Genomic DNA, 19227 nt, shown 5'->3' with positions numbered 1-19227 from the left:
TCTTTGGTGTGAGGCCAATGCACCCTGATTGTGTGTTAGGAAATCTGACTTACACGTTTCTGGGGCTTCTTAGCAAGGCCACGTGTTCCTAGGAAGGGCTGGCTATGTTGGGGGGAGGGTGGCAGGGTGTCGGGGTGGCAGAGAGCTTACAGACATCCTGGAGTAGGTGTTGCAGCACCGGGAGGTTCAGGGTTTCTGCTTCTCTGTGCGTCAACGTCCTCTTCTCAAACAGGCTACACACCCCCTGCACCCAAGCCTCAGACCCCCCGAGAGGTCTGCGGGGAGACGCCGCCCCTCTTCTTTAAGTTCTCCCTTTAACACGTTCAAGACAGCCTTCTGAAGAGCCCCCTGGGATCCCTTGTGACCCTAGCGTCCACAGGCGGTGAGCAGCGGCTGGGGAGGGGCGGGCTCCACTGCCACCCCCGGTGGGAGAGGGCGGTGGCAGGGGATGCTGAGGGAGGGAGCACTTTGTCCAGAAGAAGCCAGAGGTGGCGGGGGGGTGACAGAACGAGAGCCACCACTGTCTTCTCTCGCCGGGGAAGCTGAGCTCCGGCTGGGAGGCTGAGCCGCATGTGACCCAGCCTGTGTCAGTCTAGTTATTGGTGCCATTTGGTGGAATGACATGGAGATATGGCAGAGGTTTGTGGTATGGAAAATTGAGTTTTGGCTCTCACTTACTCTCCTTCCTTCCTTTTATGATTTTCAGGGAGCCCGTCTCCTAGCCTGTGTCTGTCATCTCTAATAGCATTGTAATATCCTCTGGTGTATGTTCTTTTTATTTGACCTTCACAATGACCTTGGAAAGGCGTCAACACGAGCTTTATTATTGCCATTTATAAGACTCAGAGAAGTCAAATAATCTGCTCAACACTCAATAGGAATTAAGTACCAAGGACTGTCAGCTGTCCCGAGTCCTCTAGGGCCCCTGCTCTGTGCCCAGGGCCACCGCGCTGACTGATACTGTCCTCACCGCTGCTGGGGAGATGGGAGGACCGGGAAGCCTGGGTTCCCCATGGCATCAGTCTGATGAGCGGCAACCAGGCGCGCCCCCTCTACCTCTGTGAGCCGGCGCTACTGTTAGTGGACATTCCAGTCAGGTCTGTCCTTTCTGCCTCTCCAGAATTTTCCTGCCTCTCTATATGTTGCTGTTCTTCATGGCTTTGAGTTAGCGACAAACCTGAAGCTTTGCATCAGTTTCTCCTTCGGTACTCAGGCTATCCCTAGAAATAGGTCGTTGGTAGGTCAGCCCTAAAAGAAGGGAGGTTTTTATCTTCGGTGATCTCGGTGAAGCCAGTTTTTATTTTTTCTTCTAAACTGCAAAATGCAAAGATATTCTTAGAGGAATCCGTGCCTTGGAAATTGTTTTTCTAGAGCCTGCCGCTCTCTGGCTTCCTTGGTTTGCCTCCTGTAGCGTTTAAGGAAGCTGAGAGCTTCAGAGCCCGGGAAGTGCCCCGGATCTCTTTGACGGCAGTGCTCACATCTCGGGGAGGGAGGCGTATAGTTATTAGTGAAGTGAGCATTCCTGGGAGCAGCACGTAACTGGAAAATCATGCTGATTTGTGCTGTGCGCATCGTCTCTGTGTCCTGGCAGAGCCTTCCCAAGGAGCGCTCTCTGGCAGTCCGGCGAAGGGAGCCGGGGTCTGGACAGATTCTAAGGCTGAAGTTGAAGAAAATGAACTAGGACCTACTTAGGACACAGTATTGCAGAGCGTGAGAGTGATAATCTCATTTTTTTTCTTCTATTGGTTCTTCTTAAGAAACCTGAATGGCCTTGATACAGTATCTAAAACTAAAATGAGTGGTGCTTTGAGGTCTCTTCTTTCTTCTCCCTGTCACAGTGGGTGTGTTTCTCAGAGCTTATCTGCTCTGTGCCAAAAATCAGCCAGGGTCACAAACAAATGCCCAGTTGCTTCCAAGTCCTAAGAACACTTGGAAAAAATGTGTCTTACCTCTCTCTTGCCTCATGTCTTTGAACTTTAAATGATAGGAGAAACTTGTCTCAGCCAAGAGAAGGATAAGAAAGAACCACCAAGTTTAAAAACTAGTTGATAAGTAGCCTCCCATCCAGTGTATACCAACCCAGACTGTGTAGTCTGCAGATGGAAAATAATGTTCTATTTTGGCTTATGCAATACTTCATGAGCGACTTTTCAAAATTACTGCATTGTTAAGAATATGCCTTGATATGTGCTGTGTACGCTAATTTTTAAGCATTAAAATGTCACCACTAGGAGTTCCCATCGTGGCTCAGTGGTTAGCGAATCCGACTAGGAACCATGAGGTTGCGGTTCAGTCCCTGGCCTTCAGTGGGTTAAGGATCCGGCGTTGCTGTGAGCTGTGGTGTAGGTTGCAGATGCGGCTCGGATCCCACGTTGCTGTGGCTCTGGTGTAGGCTGGTGGCTACAGCTCCGATTAGACCCCTAGCCTGGGAACCTCCATATGCTGCAGAAGCGGCCCAAGAAATGGCAAAAAGACAAAAAAAAAAAAAGTCACCACTAAGTGGGGGCAGAGAGTATTTGCAGCTGTGCATAGTTGCCAATAGAAAGATCAGTTTTCCTTTTTGCCTTTGGTCAAACTTGACTTTATCTGAAAACCTTCTTTTGTGTGTTTTTTTGTTTGCTTGTTTTCATTTTTTTGCTTTTTAGGGCTGCACCCATGGCATATGGAGGTTTCCAGGCTAGGGGTCGAATAGGAGCCTACACCACAAGTACAGCTACAGCAACCTAGGATCCGAGCCGCATCTGCGACCTACACCACAGGTCAGGGCAACACCGGATCCTTAACCCACTGAGCGAGGCTAGGGATTGAGCCCACAACCTCAGGGTTATTACTAGTCAGATTCGTTTCTGCTGCACCTCGACGGGAACTCCTTTTTATGTATTTTTTGATCCTGTCTTTTTCTTTCTCACTTTACTCCCCATCCCCTCTGCTTCCTTCGGTGGCACCCCTGGCAGCGTGGGCTACTGGCTGGACTGGAGTGGGGGCAGCTGAGATGCTCCGGTCTTCACTGAGGCAGACAGGACAGGGGGACAGATGCGTTTGAGATGTTGGTGTCACGGGGGAACGGCAGTCCCGAGAGTACTGCACTTCAGAGCTGTTCGAGTTTCGCGAGTTAAGAAGGATAGGACTTTGAGAGTTTCTATGAAGTGCCAGTGTTTAAACCATTTGTTGCCCTGTTTAAATCTTGGCTCTCTATATGGTTGAGTAGCTCTAACGTTGGACAAATTTCTCATCTAAAAAAGTGGAAGTTATGTGGTACCGACCCCAGAGATATTATGAGGGTCATAGTCTGTAACTTACATCAGGACGGCTCGGCGTGTGTAGTAGATGCCTCACACGTATTCGCTATTGTTTGTTATTTTACACTTACTGCTATGCTTTCTTGAAACTTCAGATGTCAAAGTAGCCATCAGAGTTTCCTTTGGCTCAGGTATTTATTTATTTATTGGCTTTTTAGGGCCGAAGCCGCAGCATATGGACGTCCGCAGGCCAGGGGTCAAATCGGAGTTGCAGCTGCTGGCCTGCACCACAGCCACAGCCACAGCCACGCCAGGTCCTTCACCCACGGAGTGAGGCCAGGGATGGAACCTTCATCCTCATGCATCCTAGTTGGATTCGTTTCCGCTGAGCCACGGTGGGAACTCCCTCCTTGAGGTATTTAGATTGAGATGGTAAATAGGTGGAAGACTTGCTGCGGAAGTTAATGGGGACTAGCGGGACATCAAATGGGATCTTTATGGAGAAAGTGCAAGAAGACCGCACAGAATTGGTTAGACATGAAAAACTCAAGTGGCAGGGCTGGAGATAATTGGGAAATTTAAGATATTATTGAATCTGAAATGGCCAGAAAGACTGAATACCTGCTTCTGATTTGTCTGAATTTTTTCTGTTTTTGAAAAAGGACTCTTTTAGCCAGCAAGGCTTATGTCATCTCTTATGTAAGAGAAAACAGTCAAAAAAAGAAAGTATAAAGTTTATTCTTTTAAAAATATAATGTGAAGTCTTATTTTATTCAGCATAGTTTTGGAAGACTATATTTCACATGAGAAAATTTTCTAAATAAATGAAGTTTGGCTCATTAAGTAGAAAAACTTGCTTTTACCATTTCTTACTGGGCTTTTTCTAAAAATCAAACAATACACTCATGTAACATTTATCAAACATATTCCATGTACCAGAAACTCTGCTGGTTACTTTATTGTATGTTATCTTAATTTTGCACATAAAATGCATTATGTTCTGGCTTCTTAAAAAGAATGTATAGCCCTAACTTTATTTCACTTTGCTTTATTGTGCTTTGCAGATCCTGCACTTTTTCCAAATTGACAGTTTGTGGCAACTGTTCTTTGGGTTAGCCTACTGACACCATTTTTCTAACAGCATTTGTTCACTTCATATCTCTGTCACATTTGGTAATTCTTAGACTATTTAAAACTTTTCATTATTGTATTTGTTATGTTGTCAGTTTTCTTTGATGTTACTATTGCTAAAAGATGATGACTCACTGAAGGATTAAATGACAGCGTTTTTTAGCAATAAAGTATTTTTAAATAAGATATGTACATTTTAAAGATATAATGCTGTTACACACTTAACAGACCACAGTATAGTATAAACATAACTTTTATGTGCACTAAGAAACCAAAACATTTGTGTGACTCACTTTATTGCCACGCTCGCTTATTATGGTGGTTTGACACTGAACCTTCAAGACCTCTGGTGTGCGCCTGTCCTGGGCCGATTAATTGCCTCCTAGAAAGCTGATTGTTAGCCCCTTTTGGTGGGTCTTTGCTTGGAATTCCTGACTTTTATACTTTGATCTTAATATTCCCTACATATTCTTAAAATGTCCATGTAGCCAAGAGCAAGGAAACTGACTCTTAATTGCATGTTCTAGTCACTTTTACATATATTTAAACCCAAGAAAAACCTGTAAAATAATTATTATGCCCAGTTTTGTAAGTGAAATAAGTGAGGCAAGGAAAAGTTCACTATCTTGCCCAAGGTCACACTGCTGAGTAAAAAGAGGAGCTGGGATTGAATCATGGCCCTCTCTGACTCCAGATCTTGTGTGCTTTCTATGCTGACATTATCAAAGAGATAGGTAGGCTTATGGGAGTTCCCATCGTGGCTCAGTGGAAAGGAACCTGACTAGTATCCATGAAGACGCAGGTCCGATCCCCGGCCTCGCTCAGTGGGTTAAGGATCCGGTCACAGTTGTGGCTCGAATCCCATGTTTCTGTGGCTGTGGTGCAGGCCAGCAGCTACAGCTCCAGTTCGACCTCTAGCCTGGGAACCTCCATATGCTGCGGGCGTGGCCCTAAAAAAAAAAAAAACCTAACTAACTAAATAAAGGCTTATGGAGGAAAACCCTTCTCTGTCCTCCCACTCCCACTTTTCTGATTTGTTCCCATTATTCTAAAAGCAGATTTTCTCCCCTCATTAAATTAGCTATCTTTGCACTGGATGCAGGTAAAAGTGAGAGGAAAAAATGGAGCTTCCAAGCTTGGTGGGTGAGGAGCTAGCTCATGGGATGACCCAGGGTTTTCCAAGTTTAAATGAAAACTTAAAAACTCTTTAATTTTTTACAGAGCCTTTAGTTTATAGTCAAAAGTAATTTTGTGTGCTTAAGGGACACATGAAATCGTCAACTAAGAAATCTATTAGAAGTATCATGGCACAGTGAGACACCAGCGTCACATGCTACCACTGACATGTGGAATCTGAAAAAAAGAACACAATGAACTTCTTTGCAGAACAGATACTGACTCACAGACTTTGAAACACTTACGGTTTCCAAAGGAGACAGGTTGAGGGGTGGGGGAATGCTCTGGGGGTTGGGGATGGACATGCTATAAAACTGGGTTGTGATGCAACTATAAATGTAGTAAAAGTCACTGAGTAATTAAGAAAAAAGAAGTATCATAGCAATGTGAGATAGTTTTTCATACGAAGCCTTCAAAATCTGGTGGGGGTAAATCCACCCCTTCATTGTAAAAGCAATGAAAACATTGGCAAAGACGGCCAAATCAACTTTTTAAGAACTCTCGAAATTAGCCAAAGGCTTCCAGCAATCGGAGGCGTGTTTATTCAAGAAAAACTGCTGAATCTCACTGAGCAGGCATTGCAACTTGAACTACTCCCACCTCCCTTTGCTCAGGTCTGCAGTAACCTTGAAAGTCAGCAGCCTTGCGATCATGGGCAGGCCTTGTTTGGAGCTCCTCAAAGCAAAGTCCCATTCCCAGAGCATTGTCCCTGGCTGACCTATCTTGTAGCTCCTTGGAAAAGCCTTGTTCACAGGGCGTTGTTGTCATTTGACCTGATTGGACCTCACAACTCGCTCTGCAAGAAAACCCTGTCCTGAAGGCCTTTGTCAGAAACAATCAGTGGCAATTAATACTCAGCTGCTGAGCGGGCAATACCAGTCGGGGAAACAAGAACCTGGCCAAAATCTTAAAAGGAAGATATGAGACTAAGATCTGCGTAAAAGGCTTTGAAAAACTCTGACATACTCCTAGGGAATTAGAGGGCTGTGTCTGCTTGCCTAGGAAAGGCCCGAGAGGGCGCTAATCTCTCACCTCTGACCCACCTTGAGGACCCAGGGAAGCAGTAAGCAAAAGCTAAGGCCGAAGTTTAAATTGCCTGCGTGTTGAAGGCATGCCCCAACACATACGCAGATCCCTTCAGCAAATGTTGGGAGACTTTCTGCTTCAAGACATTTAAGGAAATCTCAGACCAATCATTAGCTAACTGCTAAGCTAACTGAGACATCAGTGGTTAACAAACACTACAGGTTATAGAGATCACAGGGTTAGTCAGAAATGTCACTAAATAAACAAATTACAGCAGCTGCAGTGATGACCAAAAAGCAGCAACAATAAATCTTGCAGAGTTAAGGAAAGGGAGTCTGATATCCAGAATTGTTTCATTTATTATTATTTTGTCTAAAATGTCCAATTTTCAATAAAAGATACGAGGCATGCGGAGATACAAGAAGTATGCCTCATACACAGGGGAAGGAAAGTCATCAATAGAAACAGCCCCTGAGGTGGTCAAGATGTTGGACTTACTCTATAAAGATTTTAATCAGCTGTTATAAAAATATGCTCCAAGAATTAAGCCAACTGTGTCTAAAGAATTAAAGGAAAGTGTGAACAATGACTTCTCACAAAATAGAGTAAGTATATCAATAGAGAAATTACAAAAGAATATATAAATTCTGGTGCAGTAACTGAAAGAAAATTTGATGAGCAGACTCAACAACAAATTTAAGCTGGAAGAGGAAAGAAACAGCAAAGTCAATGATAGATCAATTGAGAGTATCCAGCCTGAGGAACAGAAAGAAAAAAGAATTAAGAAAACTGAAAGTCTCAGAGACCTGCAGTACACCGTCAGGTATACCAATATATTTATAAAGGGAGTTCCAGAGGGGAAGAGAAGGAGAAGTGGGGGTGAGCATTCAAATAATTAATGGTGAAACACTTCCCAAATTTGATGAAGAGTAATCTACAGGCTTGAAAGCTCCCTAAACTCCAAAGGGATAAGCTGAAGGCGATCCACACCTACTCACATCATAGTCAAACTGTTAAAAGACAAACACAAGGCGAGAATCTTGAAAGCATCGAGAGAAAGTGACTTGTCAAGTACAGAGAGATTAGCAGCTCCCTTCTCATTAGAAAGCATAGAGGATGGAAGTCAGCGGGATGACACATTCGAGATGTTTAAAGAAAAACCCTCAACCAAGGATGCTGTGTCTGTCAACTGCGGAATCTAAGGCATTCCTAGATGAAGAAAAACTGAGAGAATTCATCACCAACTGAACTGATCCCTGAAAATCGTAAAAGGAGTCCTTTAGATTGAAAGGAAAGGTCACTAGATGGTAACCTGAATCCCCATGAAGACTGGAGATGATTGGTAGAGATGAATACGTAGAGAAATATAAAAGACGTTACAAATGTATTTTTATTTGTAACCCTTTTCTCCTCCCTAATTAAAATACAACTTCATGAGGCAATAGTTATGTAATATGTATGCTGATAATAGTACAGAGGAGGGGGAAGGAAAAGTAATACATTGCAGGAAAATTTCTTTATGCTGTTGAAATTTTCAAGTTGTTTTAATCTGAACTCCATTCTTGTAAATTAAGATGCTAAGTGTAATTCCCAGGAAAACCACGGCGAAAATAACTCCCCCTCAAAATATAGTAAAAGAAACAACAAGGAAATTAAAATTGTGCTCTAGAAAATATCTGACTAAAGACGACAGTAATAGGGAGTTCCTGTCGTGGCTCAGTGGTTATGAACCTGACTGGCATCCATGAGGACGCAGGTTCAATCCCTAGCCTCACTCAGTGGGTTAAGGCTCTGGTGTTGCCCTGAGCTGTGGTGTAGGTCGCAGATGCAGCTTGGATCCTGCATTGCTATGGCCCTGGCGGAGGCCGGCAGCTACAGCTCCGATTGGACCCCTAGCCTGGGAACCTCCATATTGCCGTGGGAGTGGCCCCAGAAAAGGCAAAAATACAAAAAAAAAGAAAGACATCAGTAATAGAGGAAAAGAGGAACAAAAACAAACACATGACATATAGAAAACAGAGCTAAATGGCAGATGTAGGTCCTACCTTAACAGTAATTATGTGAAATGTATGTGCATTAAACATTTCTCTTCGAAGGTAGAGATTGGCAGAATGGAGACTCAGGGAACATGATCCCTCCACGTGCTGCCTGTAGGATACACACTTTAGAGTCAAAGACACAAGTAGGTTCAAAATAAATGGATGGAAACAGACCACACAAGCAGTAACCAAGGGAGAGCTGAACTAACATCAGATGAAGTAGACTTTGATACAAAAATTGTTGCTGGACAGAAAGAGGAATACATTATAATGATAACAAGGTTAATATTAGGAAGATATAACCATTATAAACATACATGCCCCTAATGACCAAAAGTGCGTGCACCAGAAACGGACAGAATTGAAAGGTAGTATAGTCAGTTGAACACCAGCAGCGGGAGATTTCAGTAGCCCGTTTCCATGTGGGTAAAACAACTAAGAGGACCATCATCAAGGACACAGACGACTTGACCAGCTCTCTAACCAGAAAACCTAGAAGACGTCCACACAACACTCCCCTCAACCACAGTCTCCAGAACAGACCGTCGTCCAGGCCGTGAAACAAACCTCAGTAAACTTAAAAGGACTGAAATTATACAAAATATGCTCTCCAAAAATAGTGAAATGAAAACAGGCGATTAATAGAAGGAGATTTGGGGAATTCACAACTATGTGGAAATTAAACAACACACTTCTAAATAACCAATGGGTCCAAGGAGAAATTATAAGGGAAACGATAAAGTACTTGAAGCACAGTATATAACAACCGTAAGGAATGCAAGCAGAGCAGTGTTTAGAGCAAAATATATAGCTGTACATTCCTATATTTAACAAGAGGGAAGTTCTCAAATTTATAACGTAAACTTTCACCTTAAGAAACTAGAAAAAGAACAAACCAAACCCAAAGCTAATAGAGGAAAAGAAAGAAAGATGAGAGAGAATGTAGAGAGTAGAAAAGTAACAGAAAAATCAATGAAGTCCAAGGTGACCCTTTTGAAAAGATCAAAAAAAAAAAAAAATAGCAAATCTTTAGTCCAAGAAAAAGAAGATTCAAATTACTAAAATCAGAAACGAAAGAGAGTTGGAGTTCCCATAGTGGCTTGGCAGTAACCAACCCGACCTGTATCCATGAGAACTAGGGTTCGATCCCTGGCCTTGCTCAGTGGGTTAAAGATCTGGTGTTGCCATGAGCTGTGGTGGTCAAGAGACGCAGCTCAGATCCTGTGTTGCTGTGGCTGTGGTGCAGGCCGGCAGCTATAGCTCTGATTTGACCCCTAGGCTGGGAACCTCCATATGCCGTGGGTGTAGCCCTACCAAAAACACACACCCAAAAGAAATCTTTCAGGGTATCACTAGTGATCTTAAAGAAATAAAGAAGGAACATAAGGGAATACTAAATACTACGAACACCTGTATGCCAACAAAATAGATAATTTATGGGAAATGGACGATTATATGAAATGGATAAATCCCTAGAAAGGCATAAACTACAAAAACTGCTAACTCAAGAAGAAATAGACAACCTGAACAGATCTCTAGCAGGTAAATAAATTACATTGGTAAATTAAAACCTTTTCATAGAAAAAAGCCTACGCAGAGATAACTTTACTGGTAAAAATCTAAACACTGAACAAATTAATACCAATTCTTTATAAACTTTTCCCCAAAAAATGTAAAAAGATAAAATACTTCCCAATTCATCCTCTGAGGCTAGTATTAGCCTCATACCAAAACCAGAAAAAGATAGCATAAGAAAACTAATATACTGATATCCCTTATAAACATAGATGCAAAACTTCTCAAAAAGTAGCAAACCAAATCCAGAAGTATGTGGAAAGGGTTATACACCATGACCAAGTGGGATTTATCCTAAGTATACAGACTTGCTTCACCCCGCTAAAATCAACCAATATGATACACTATTTCAAGAACACAAAGGCCCCAAACCACATAATCCTCTCAATAGCTACAGAAAAAGCATTCAGGAAAATCTAATACTCTTTCACGATAACAAGCACTCAGGAAATTAGGAATAGGAAACTTTCTCAATCTGTTAAATGGCATTTGTTAAAAACCTGTAGCTAATAATCATGCTAACACATTTCATATTTTAATACATTGAAATGAAAATATTTTAGATACATTGTGTTAAATAAAATATATCATTGAGGTTTTATTTTATCTATTTTGAATGTGGCTCCTAGGAAATTTTAAATAACAGTATGGCTCATATTTCCGGGATGCATTTTATTTCTGTTTGACAGTACTGTTCTGGACCCAGGGTCTCCAGGTTCTGGCAAATCTGAGTCCTCTTCCCTGCTCTGTAGGACTGGATGGCTGAGAGGTGAGGGCAGAACATGAGGATTGAGAGACGGGTGGAGAAGTCAGCAGGGGAAGGTGAAGGGTGAATTAAACGCACTCTTCCTGTGGGCACAGGGGCTTTGTTTTCTTCACAGCTGTATCCTCAGTGCCTGGAATAGTAAAATGTAATAGAATCAATTTCAGTTAAGAGGATAGTGTTTGTTGCTAAATGGTTATTTATTTGACATCTGGATATTTGCTGTGGGTACATAGAATCTAGAAAATGAGAACACAGTTCAGTGAGCAGCAGACATGGCATCTGATAATCATCCAGCCGTGAGACAAGACGCCTCGGAGGACAGGAGGAACCAGGCAGCAGTAGTTGCCATTTGACAAAACGGGTTTGTTGTTGCAGGGTGATTTTAGAGTGCAAGACACAGTCTTTGCCTAACAATTTTTTTTTTCCTTCATATTTAGGGAAAATACACTTCTATCTGAAGTCTGTACTTTATGTAAAATCACCTAATTTCCAAATGTTGGCACCCGGTTTCAATTTTTTTTAAATGTGCCTGTCAAACAAAACCCTCCTGTGCACTGGCTTTGTCCCAGGAGCCCACTAAGTATTTAGCAGGTAAAGTGGATACATACTTCCTTTGACTCCTAAGCCATCAAAGCAGAGCACTCAGCCAGTGCCACACACGAAAAGCCTTCTCAGACATCTGTGATGTTCTCTATCACAGGGGCTCAGTCCATGTGTTTCTTCTTAGCATTGTTACATTTGCAGTCTACATCTGTGTGATTATTTAATTCACTGTCTCTTCCATGGAACATCCAGAAGCTCCCCGTGGATGGGGCTGGGTCTGTTTTTACTAGCCAGTAATTATTAACAAAATGAATGAATGAAGTAGGCAGGAGAGATTAATTTGAAATGCATTCTGGGAGTTCCCGTTGTGGCTCAGTGGTTAAGGAATCCGTCTAGGAACCATGAGGTTTCAGGTTCGATCCCTGGCCTCAGTGGGTTGGGGATCTGGCGTTGCCGTGGGCTGTGGCGTAGGTCGCACATGCGGCTCGGATCCTGCGTTGCTGTGGCTCTGGCGTAGGCCAGTGGCTACAACTCCGATTTGACCCCTGGCCTGGGAACCTCCGCAGGCCGCAGGTGGGGCCCTAGAAAAAGATTAAAAAGACAAAAAAAAAAAAAAAAAGAAATGCGTTCTATAGTTAAAAGTGTATACTGTCTCACTTGGAATTCTGTGTTGAAAGATTGAGTCCAACAGCAAGTTGTTTTGTTGGCTCTAAGGAAAGATGACTTTTTTCCCTGCTATGTAGACATTTCAGTGTTATCTACACTAACATATCTCAAAGCATGTTTCAGAGAATTCTGGCATTTGCAGCCGAACACATTAATGTCAGTATTATTTGTACTTGGTAATCCCAAAGTTCTTATAGTTGACATTTTAGGCTATAGCTAATCCTCTGGACTTATTGCCTTTCCTGGGAAAAATGGAAATAGTGCTTCCCTGGAATAGTTATTAAAAATATCTTTTTAAGATTTTGGATATTTGTAAAATTTGATTATTTTAAGCTCAGAGGAATGGGAAAGCTGAAGAAGAACTGGCAAGGATGACTAGAGCCAACGTTTTCTTAAAAAAAAGGAGGAAAAGAAACAAAAAATCAGTAGTAATTCACCAACTTAAAGTTGAAAGATTTACTGTCATGCCAAAATAAAGTAAAGGCCATAGTGCTGAAACAGAGAGGTCACCTTTTCTATGCCTTGAGACAGAATGAAAAGATGCTGGAAAAGTGAGAAGCAGCAGGTGAGGAAAGGAGAGAAAACCACAACCCATTTTGGTTTTGCGGACAGGTTTTTAACAGAGCTAAACTTCAGCCTTTACATTTTCATAAGTTGCAGAAAGGACAGTCTTAAAGATTTCTTAAAGTTGAATCTGTTTGGTTCTATTTATATAACATTCTCAAAATGACAACGTTTTTAGCGATGGAGAGCAGATTAGTGGTTGCCAGGGGTTAGAGATGGGGCAGAGGGCTCTGTGAGTTTTTACTTTGTTTATATCGAAACTGTGTGTTTATGATCATAAAGAATTAGGATTACTTCTTCCTGATCCTTCCATCATTATGAAGTGACCTTCTTTTTAATTCCTGGTGATATTTGTTATTAACGGAGCCATTGCATCTTTGTTTAATTAGTGTTAGCAGGATAAGCACACTGTCTTCTATTTACTTCTAATCTACTTGGATCTTTCAATATAAAATAGGCAGCATGTCATTTTTATCTTGCGTTTTTATCCAGTCTGATGTTGTCTGTGTTTTAGTTGGGATGTGGTCTGTTTACCTTGTGATTATTGATATGGTTAGGTTTGAGTCTGTCATTGTGTCGTTTGTTTTCATTTGGCTCATCTGTTCTTAGAACTTCTTTTACTCCTTTTCTGCTTTCTTTCGAATGGAGGCTTTTTGTGATTCTATTTCATCTCCTTTGCTGTCTTATTAATGACAGCAGTTTCTTTTGTTTGTTTTGTAATTTCACTGGCCGCCGTAGGGTTTGCTGTACACACATTTAAATGATCACATCTACCTGCAGCGTCACTGCACACACAGTGTGAGAAACAGGATGGTATGTTTTCATTTCTCCCTTCTTGGGCTTCACGCGGTGGTAGTCATGTTTTATTTATTCACATGTTATAAACCCTGCACTAAGTTGTTGTTCCTGCTGTTTAGTCAGTGATCTTTAAAGAGATTTAAATAAGAAAAAAATTCTTATGCATTTACTCTTGCAGTCACCATTCCCAATGTTGCTCATTCTTTGGTTTAGATTCATATTTTCATGAGGTATCAGGTTCCTTCTAGCAGAACTAGCCTTAGCTTTCCATGTCCTGTGCTTCCATTGGTGGTCGTTTCTTTTAACCCTTGAATGTCTGAAAGAGTCTGTTGATCACTTTCATTTTTTCAAAGGTATTTTCTCTGGGCTCATCAGGTTTTCTTTTAGTGTTTCAAAGATGTTTCTCCATTGTCTTCTGGCTTGCATTGTTTCCAGTAAGAAATTTGCTATCACTTTTAGATAATTTTCTTTTTTTTTTAATTAAAGAATAGTTGATTTACAATGTTGGGCCAGTTTCTGCTGTTCGGCAAAGTGACTCGGTCATACATATTTATAAGTTCTTTTTGTTTTTTATGTTATTTTTCCATATGATTTTTTTATTGCTGGTTTTGAACTATTGATTTTGATACATAATTTTCTCCCTGTTTCTTGTACTTAGTGAACGTGGATATGTGGGTTTATAGTTTTCATCAGATTTGAAAATATTTTGCCATACTTTCTTAAAATATTTCTTCTGCTTCCTCCCTCTTCTCTCTCAAGGATTCTAATCACACACATATTATTAGGATGCTTGAAGTTGTCCCACAGTTTGCTAATACCCAATTTTATTTTTAATTCTTCTTTTCGTTTTCATTTTAGATAGTTGGGTTTTTGTTTGTTTGTTTGTTTGTCTTTTTGCCATTTCTTGGGCTGCTCCCAAGGCATATGGAGGTTCCCAGGCTAGGGGTCGAATCGGAGCTGCAGCCACTGGCCTACGCCAGAGCCACAGCAACGCGGGATCCAAGCCACATCTGCAACCTACACCACAGCTCACAGCAACGCCAAATCCTTAACCCACTGAGCAAGGCCAGGGATTGAACCCACAGCCTCATGGTTCCTAGTTGGATTTGTTAACCACTGACTGAGCCATGACGGGAACTCCTTAGATAGTTTTCTTCTATTGCTGTGTGTCTTCAAGTTCATTCATCTTTTCTTTTGCCATTAATCACATTTGGTATATATTTGTTTTTATCTCAACTTGGGTTTTTTTAAAAAATCTTCTATGTCTCAAGTTTGTATGCATGAGGGACACTTTTTAATCCTGTTCCTTGTAATATCTGTGTCCAATATCAATACCCCTCTCAATAATTGACTTATTTTTCTCATTATGGATCTTTTTTTTTTTTTTTTTTTACTTATTTGAATGCCTAGTAGTATTTGACTAGACATCAGATGTGAGTCTTACCTTTTCAGCAGATGAATTTTTTCATACTCTCATAAATAATCTTGAGCTTCATTCTGGAACACAGTGGAGGTACTCGGAAACAGTTTGATCCTTTTAGGTCTTTAAAATTAGTTCTTGGAGTTCCCATTGTGATTCCATGGGTTAAGGTCCCAACATTGTCTCTGTGAGGATGCAGGTTCGATCCCTGTCCTCACTCAGTGGGCTGCGGATCTGGCATTGCCTCAAGCTGTGGTGGAGGTTGCAGATGTGGCTCGGTTCTGGTGTTGCCATGGCTGTGGTGTAGGCCACAGCTGCAGCTCCAATCCAACCCCTGGCCCAGGAACTTCCATATGCCACGGGTATGGCCATAAAAAGAAAAAAGCTAGTTCAGTAGGACCAGAACAACATTTAGTCTAGAGCTATTTGTCCTCTACTCCTGAACCAAGACCCTTTGGCATCTGCCCAATGCCCTCTGAATTAGGAGTTTTTCCCGTCTGGCTAGGAATGGACCCAATCCAGGGCCCTGAGTAAGTGTGAAGTACGCTTCTCTCATCTGTTCAGCTGGTTTTCCTCCTAGCCCTTGGTGGTTTCATCAGATGCATGCACCGATTCGTACCTTGCTAAGCTCTCATGCAGGACCTGTTCAGATCTCTAGGGTTTTCTTTCTTTGTAGGTGTCTCCTTTCCCGTATGCTGTGAGCTCTAGCCACAGTGTCCTGAGAACGCTCCATGCCGTCTCTTCAACTTGGGGAGTCTTACCAGGCTTTTCACCTGTGTTCTCCTCTTCTTCACTATGGCCTGGAAACTCGCAGGACAGTCAGTGGGGCGATCACAGGGCTCACCTCCTTTGTTTCCCATCTCTCAGAGATCACTCTGCTGTGTGGCTCAACCTCCAGTGTCATGGAAATAGTCGTTTTGTATATATTTTGTCTTTTTTTTGGGGGGGGGGGTGCTTCAGGTGGAGGCGGGGTGTAAATTAGGATTCTGTTATTCCATGTGGTTGCAAGTGAAAAATCTCAAAATTAGGGTTTTTTCCCCTTTTATATATTTAATGTCACTATTAAGAAAGAAGTTAGACCATTCATGGGTAGGCTGTTTTGAAGTTTGTGAAGATCTGAAGTGAGATAAAGGGAGTGAGGCTTTAGAAAGTAAAACTGACTACACGTTCCCTTCCTTCCCCAGAGATTCTGATTTGCTCTTTACTAGGTTGTTGCTCTGCTCGCTCATTAATCAGAGTCCCTTTGTTCCTTCTGCAGAGAGATTCTTTAAATGGGCTGTATGAATATATCACTCAAAATGCATGAGGATGTTATAAATAAAATTGTCATGGTCTGTATGTTTTAATATAGATAATTAAATCTCTGACAGTACAGTCTTGTAGAGAACACATAAGGAGAAGACAAACCGTATGTTAAAGTGTATTTTAAAGCTAAAAAATCTAAATTATTGAATTTCTAATGCTAAGATAGCCACAGATTTGTGGGTCAAAATACAATGCCCATGGACAGATTCATAAATTTGTTTTAAACATTTAGCATATGATGGCAGTAGATGGCATTGAGACTACTAGACAACACATTGAAAAAAATTAAAGTTGGATAGGTATCTTCCAAATAGGTTAAATGTTATCTAAAAGTATCGGGGAGTTCCCGTCATGGCGCAGTGGAAACAAATCCAACTAGGAACCATGGATTGTGGGTTCGATCCCTGGCCTCGCTCAGTGGGTTAAGGATCTGGCATTCCTGTGAGCTGAGGTGTAGGTTGCAGACACGGCTCAGATCTGATGTTGCTGTGGCTGTGCGGTAGGCCGGCAGTTGTAGCTCCTATTAGACCCCTAGCCTGGGAACCTCCATATGCCACGGGTGCAGCCTCAAAAAGCAAAAAAAAAATTAAAAAAATAAAAATAATAAAAATATTGGAAGAAAAAATGGGCAATTCACACAATCTTGAGGAAGAGAAGACCTTTCTGAGTGTGAAGCAAAAAGTACAACCATGATAGAAAACATTGATGAGATTACACGAAGATTTGATATCTCCTGAGGAGCAAAATAATCCCCCTACTGCGGAAAGACTCCTCCTAAAGGAGTAAAGGAAAGATGAACGCCCCCCACTAGAAAAACGGGCAGAGGACATGCGTAGATCATCATCATTAGGGGCAACAAATATGTGCCCAGTAACTATTTTTTAACTGTTCTATTTCCTAATAATGGTAACAATAAAAAATAATAGCAGTAAGAGCTGCCATTTACTAACGTGTTTGTCTGAATATGTTAAGAACTTCCAACAAATTAGCCAGCTCAGTCCTCTGAAAGGCAACTGTGTATGTTATTGTCCACATTTTATGAATGTGACAGCTGAGACAGGACATGAGCCTTTGTCACCTCTGCAGGTGACTAAGCGACCAAGTGGTTGAGCCAAGGTTACCTGTCCCCCAGGCCATCTGAGTCCTCTTCTCATCTCTTCTCAAAGAAGTAAAGTTACCTAAAATTCCACTGTGCCTTACAGAGAAATTAATAATTTGCACAAGATCACACAACTTGTAAGTCATAGAATAGAGTTAAAATTTTTAGAAAGGAGGAGTTCCCGTCGTGGCGCAGTGGTTAACGAATCTGACTAGGAACCATGAGGTTGCGGGTTCAGTCCCTGACCTTGCTCAGTGGGTTAACGATCCGGCGTTGCCCTGAGCTGTGGTGTAGGTTGCAGACGCGGCTCGGATCCCACGTTGCTGTGGCTCTGGCGTAGGCCTGGGGCTACAGCTCCGATTCAACCCCTAGCCTGGGAACCTCCATATGCCGCGGGAGCGGCCCAAAGAAATAGAAAAAAGACAAAAAAAAAATTTTTTTTTTAGAAAGGAAATCATATAAATAGAAGAAAGAAATCAAAAGAAAAATAGAGTGAGCAACAAAGCAGATGTCTATTAATTTTACGAATGTACCATTTCTTTTCAGAATATTTAAAAGATGCTTCAAAGAAGATGAAAAATGGGCTTATGTTTGTGAAATTGGTTAACCCGTGTTCAGGTAAGTGCTCCTTCCCTCCCTCTCCTCGGATAATAGTAACTTGAACATTTTTTAAACATCGTGGCTGAAAAATGTGTATGTTTATCTGTCTTTATACGTTCATTCTTCCTGAATAGCTTTTAAAGGTAAGATGGTATTACATGGTGGCAGAAACATTGCTGGTCTTCTGAAATAATCACTCGACCGAAACATTTTTTTATTTCTTCTTAATTTTAATCCATAGAACCGTTCATTCATCAGAAATGATGGCAAAACAAAAAAGTGGTGTGTTTGATTTCTTTCTGAAAACAGATTAATTTTCCTTGACCTTCTTAAGGCGACTTTTCTTAGAAGTTATCCAACATTAGCCTCCATTTATATTCATTGTATGTTATGAAGTAAAATAAATGACCATATTTTTTAAGGAAGGTTTTTACTAGATTTTGTATAGTTTCATCTTTAGTTATGCTTTCCTTATTTTGTTCTGACTGAAAAGTAGTATACATGTTTTTTTTTTTTCTGTCAAGGAGTGATTTGTTTTGCATTAAAAGCATGGCCTTTTAAGGAGATACATGTTTTATCAGGAGTAATTTTAACTTTGTATTCAGTGTATTTTGTTTTGTCTTATTTTTAGGCAAAAATATTAAAATATAAGTATATAGTAATATTGGTGATATTATTTATCACTGTGTGGAATTGCATCTCCATTAGTTTATTTTGTGAGATTTATCTTGTAAGGTTTTGTTTTTTTTTTTTTTTTGCTTTTTAGGGCTGCACCCATGGCATGTGGAAGTGCCTGTGCCAGGGGTCAAATTGGAGCTGTCGCTGCCAGCCTACACCATAGCCACAGCAACACGGGGTCCGAGCCGGGTCTGTGACCTACACCACGGCTCATGGCAGCGCCAGATCCTTAACCCACTGACGGAGGCCAGCGTTAGAACCTGTGTTGCATCCTCAGGGATACTAGTGGGGAAGGATTACCCAGCTTCTCCAAGGGCATACAACCAGCATGTAGTTGAGGAAAATTCAAAGTCTGGGTCCTGGGTTGAACCATGTTTAAGGAAAAAAATTCATGCCTTAAAGGGGTTCTTTGAGATGCACGCAGATGCGCACAGACTTCCCTCACCCTCTTCCAGCCTCTTTTTGTTTGTTTGTTTGAAAAAAGAAGAGGAAATTTTCAACCAGTTGGATGTGGCTTTCCTCACTCCTGCCTTAAAGGCGTTACTGTCTAGGTCTTGGCCTTTCCCACTCGGGGTGGCCTTTGGGGTGGGCAGGCCACGTCC

General features: G+C 41.6%; 1 protein-coding gene across 4 annotated transcripts in view; it reads left to right on the top strand.

Moving 5' to 3' along the window:
* Window positions 1-19227, top strand: part of RNASEH2B (ribonuclease H2 subunit B) — an 82278-nt gene that overhangs the window by 7910 nt on the left and 55141 nt on the right. For all 4 annotated transcript variants that reach the window (XM_047755937.1, XM_047755935.1, XM_047755934.1 and 1 more), the window contains one exon: window positions 17894-17965. In XM_047755937.1, the coding sequence (XP_047611893.1) occupies window positions 17894-17965 (72 nt within the window). Of the gene's footprint in view, window positions 1-17893; window positions 17966-19227 lie in introns of those variants that run through there.

Source organism: Phacochoerus africanus, chromosome 13 (genome assembly GCF_016906955.1).
Source record: "Phacochoerus africanus isolate WHEZ1 chromosome 13, ROS_Pafr_v1, whole genome shotgun sequence".
Taxonomy (NCBI): Eukaryota; Metazoa; Chordata; class Mammalia; order Artiodactyla; family Suidae; genus Phacochoerus; species Phacochoerus africanus.
Note: the sequence above shows the minus strand (reverse complement) of the source record. Positions and strands in the feature narration are given on the sequence as shown.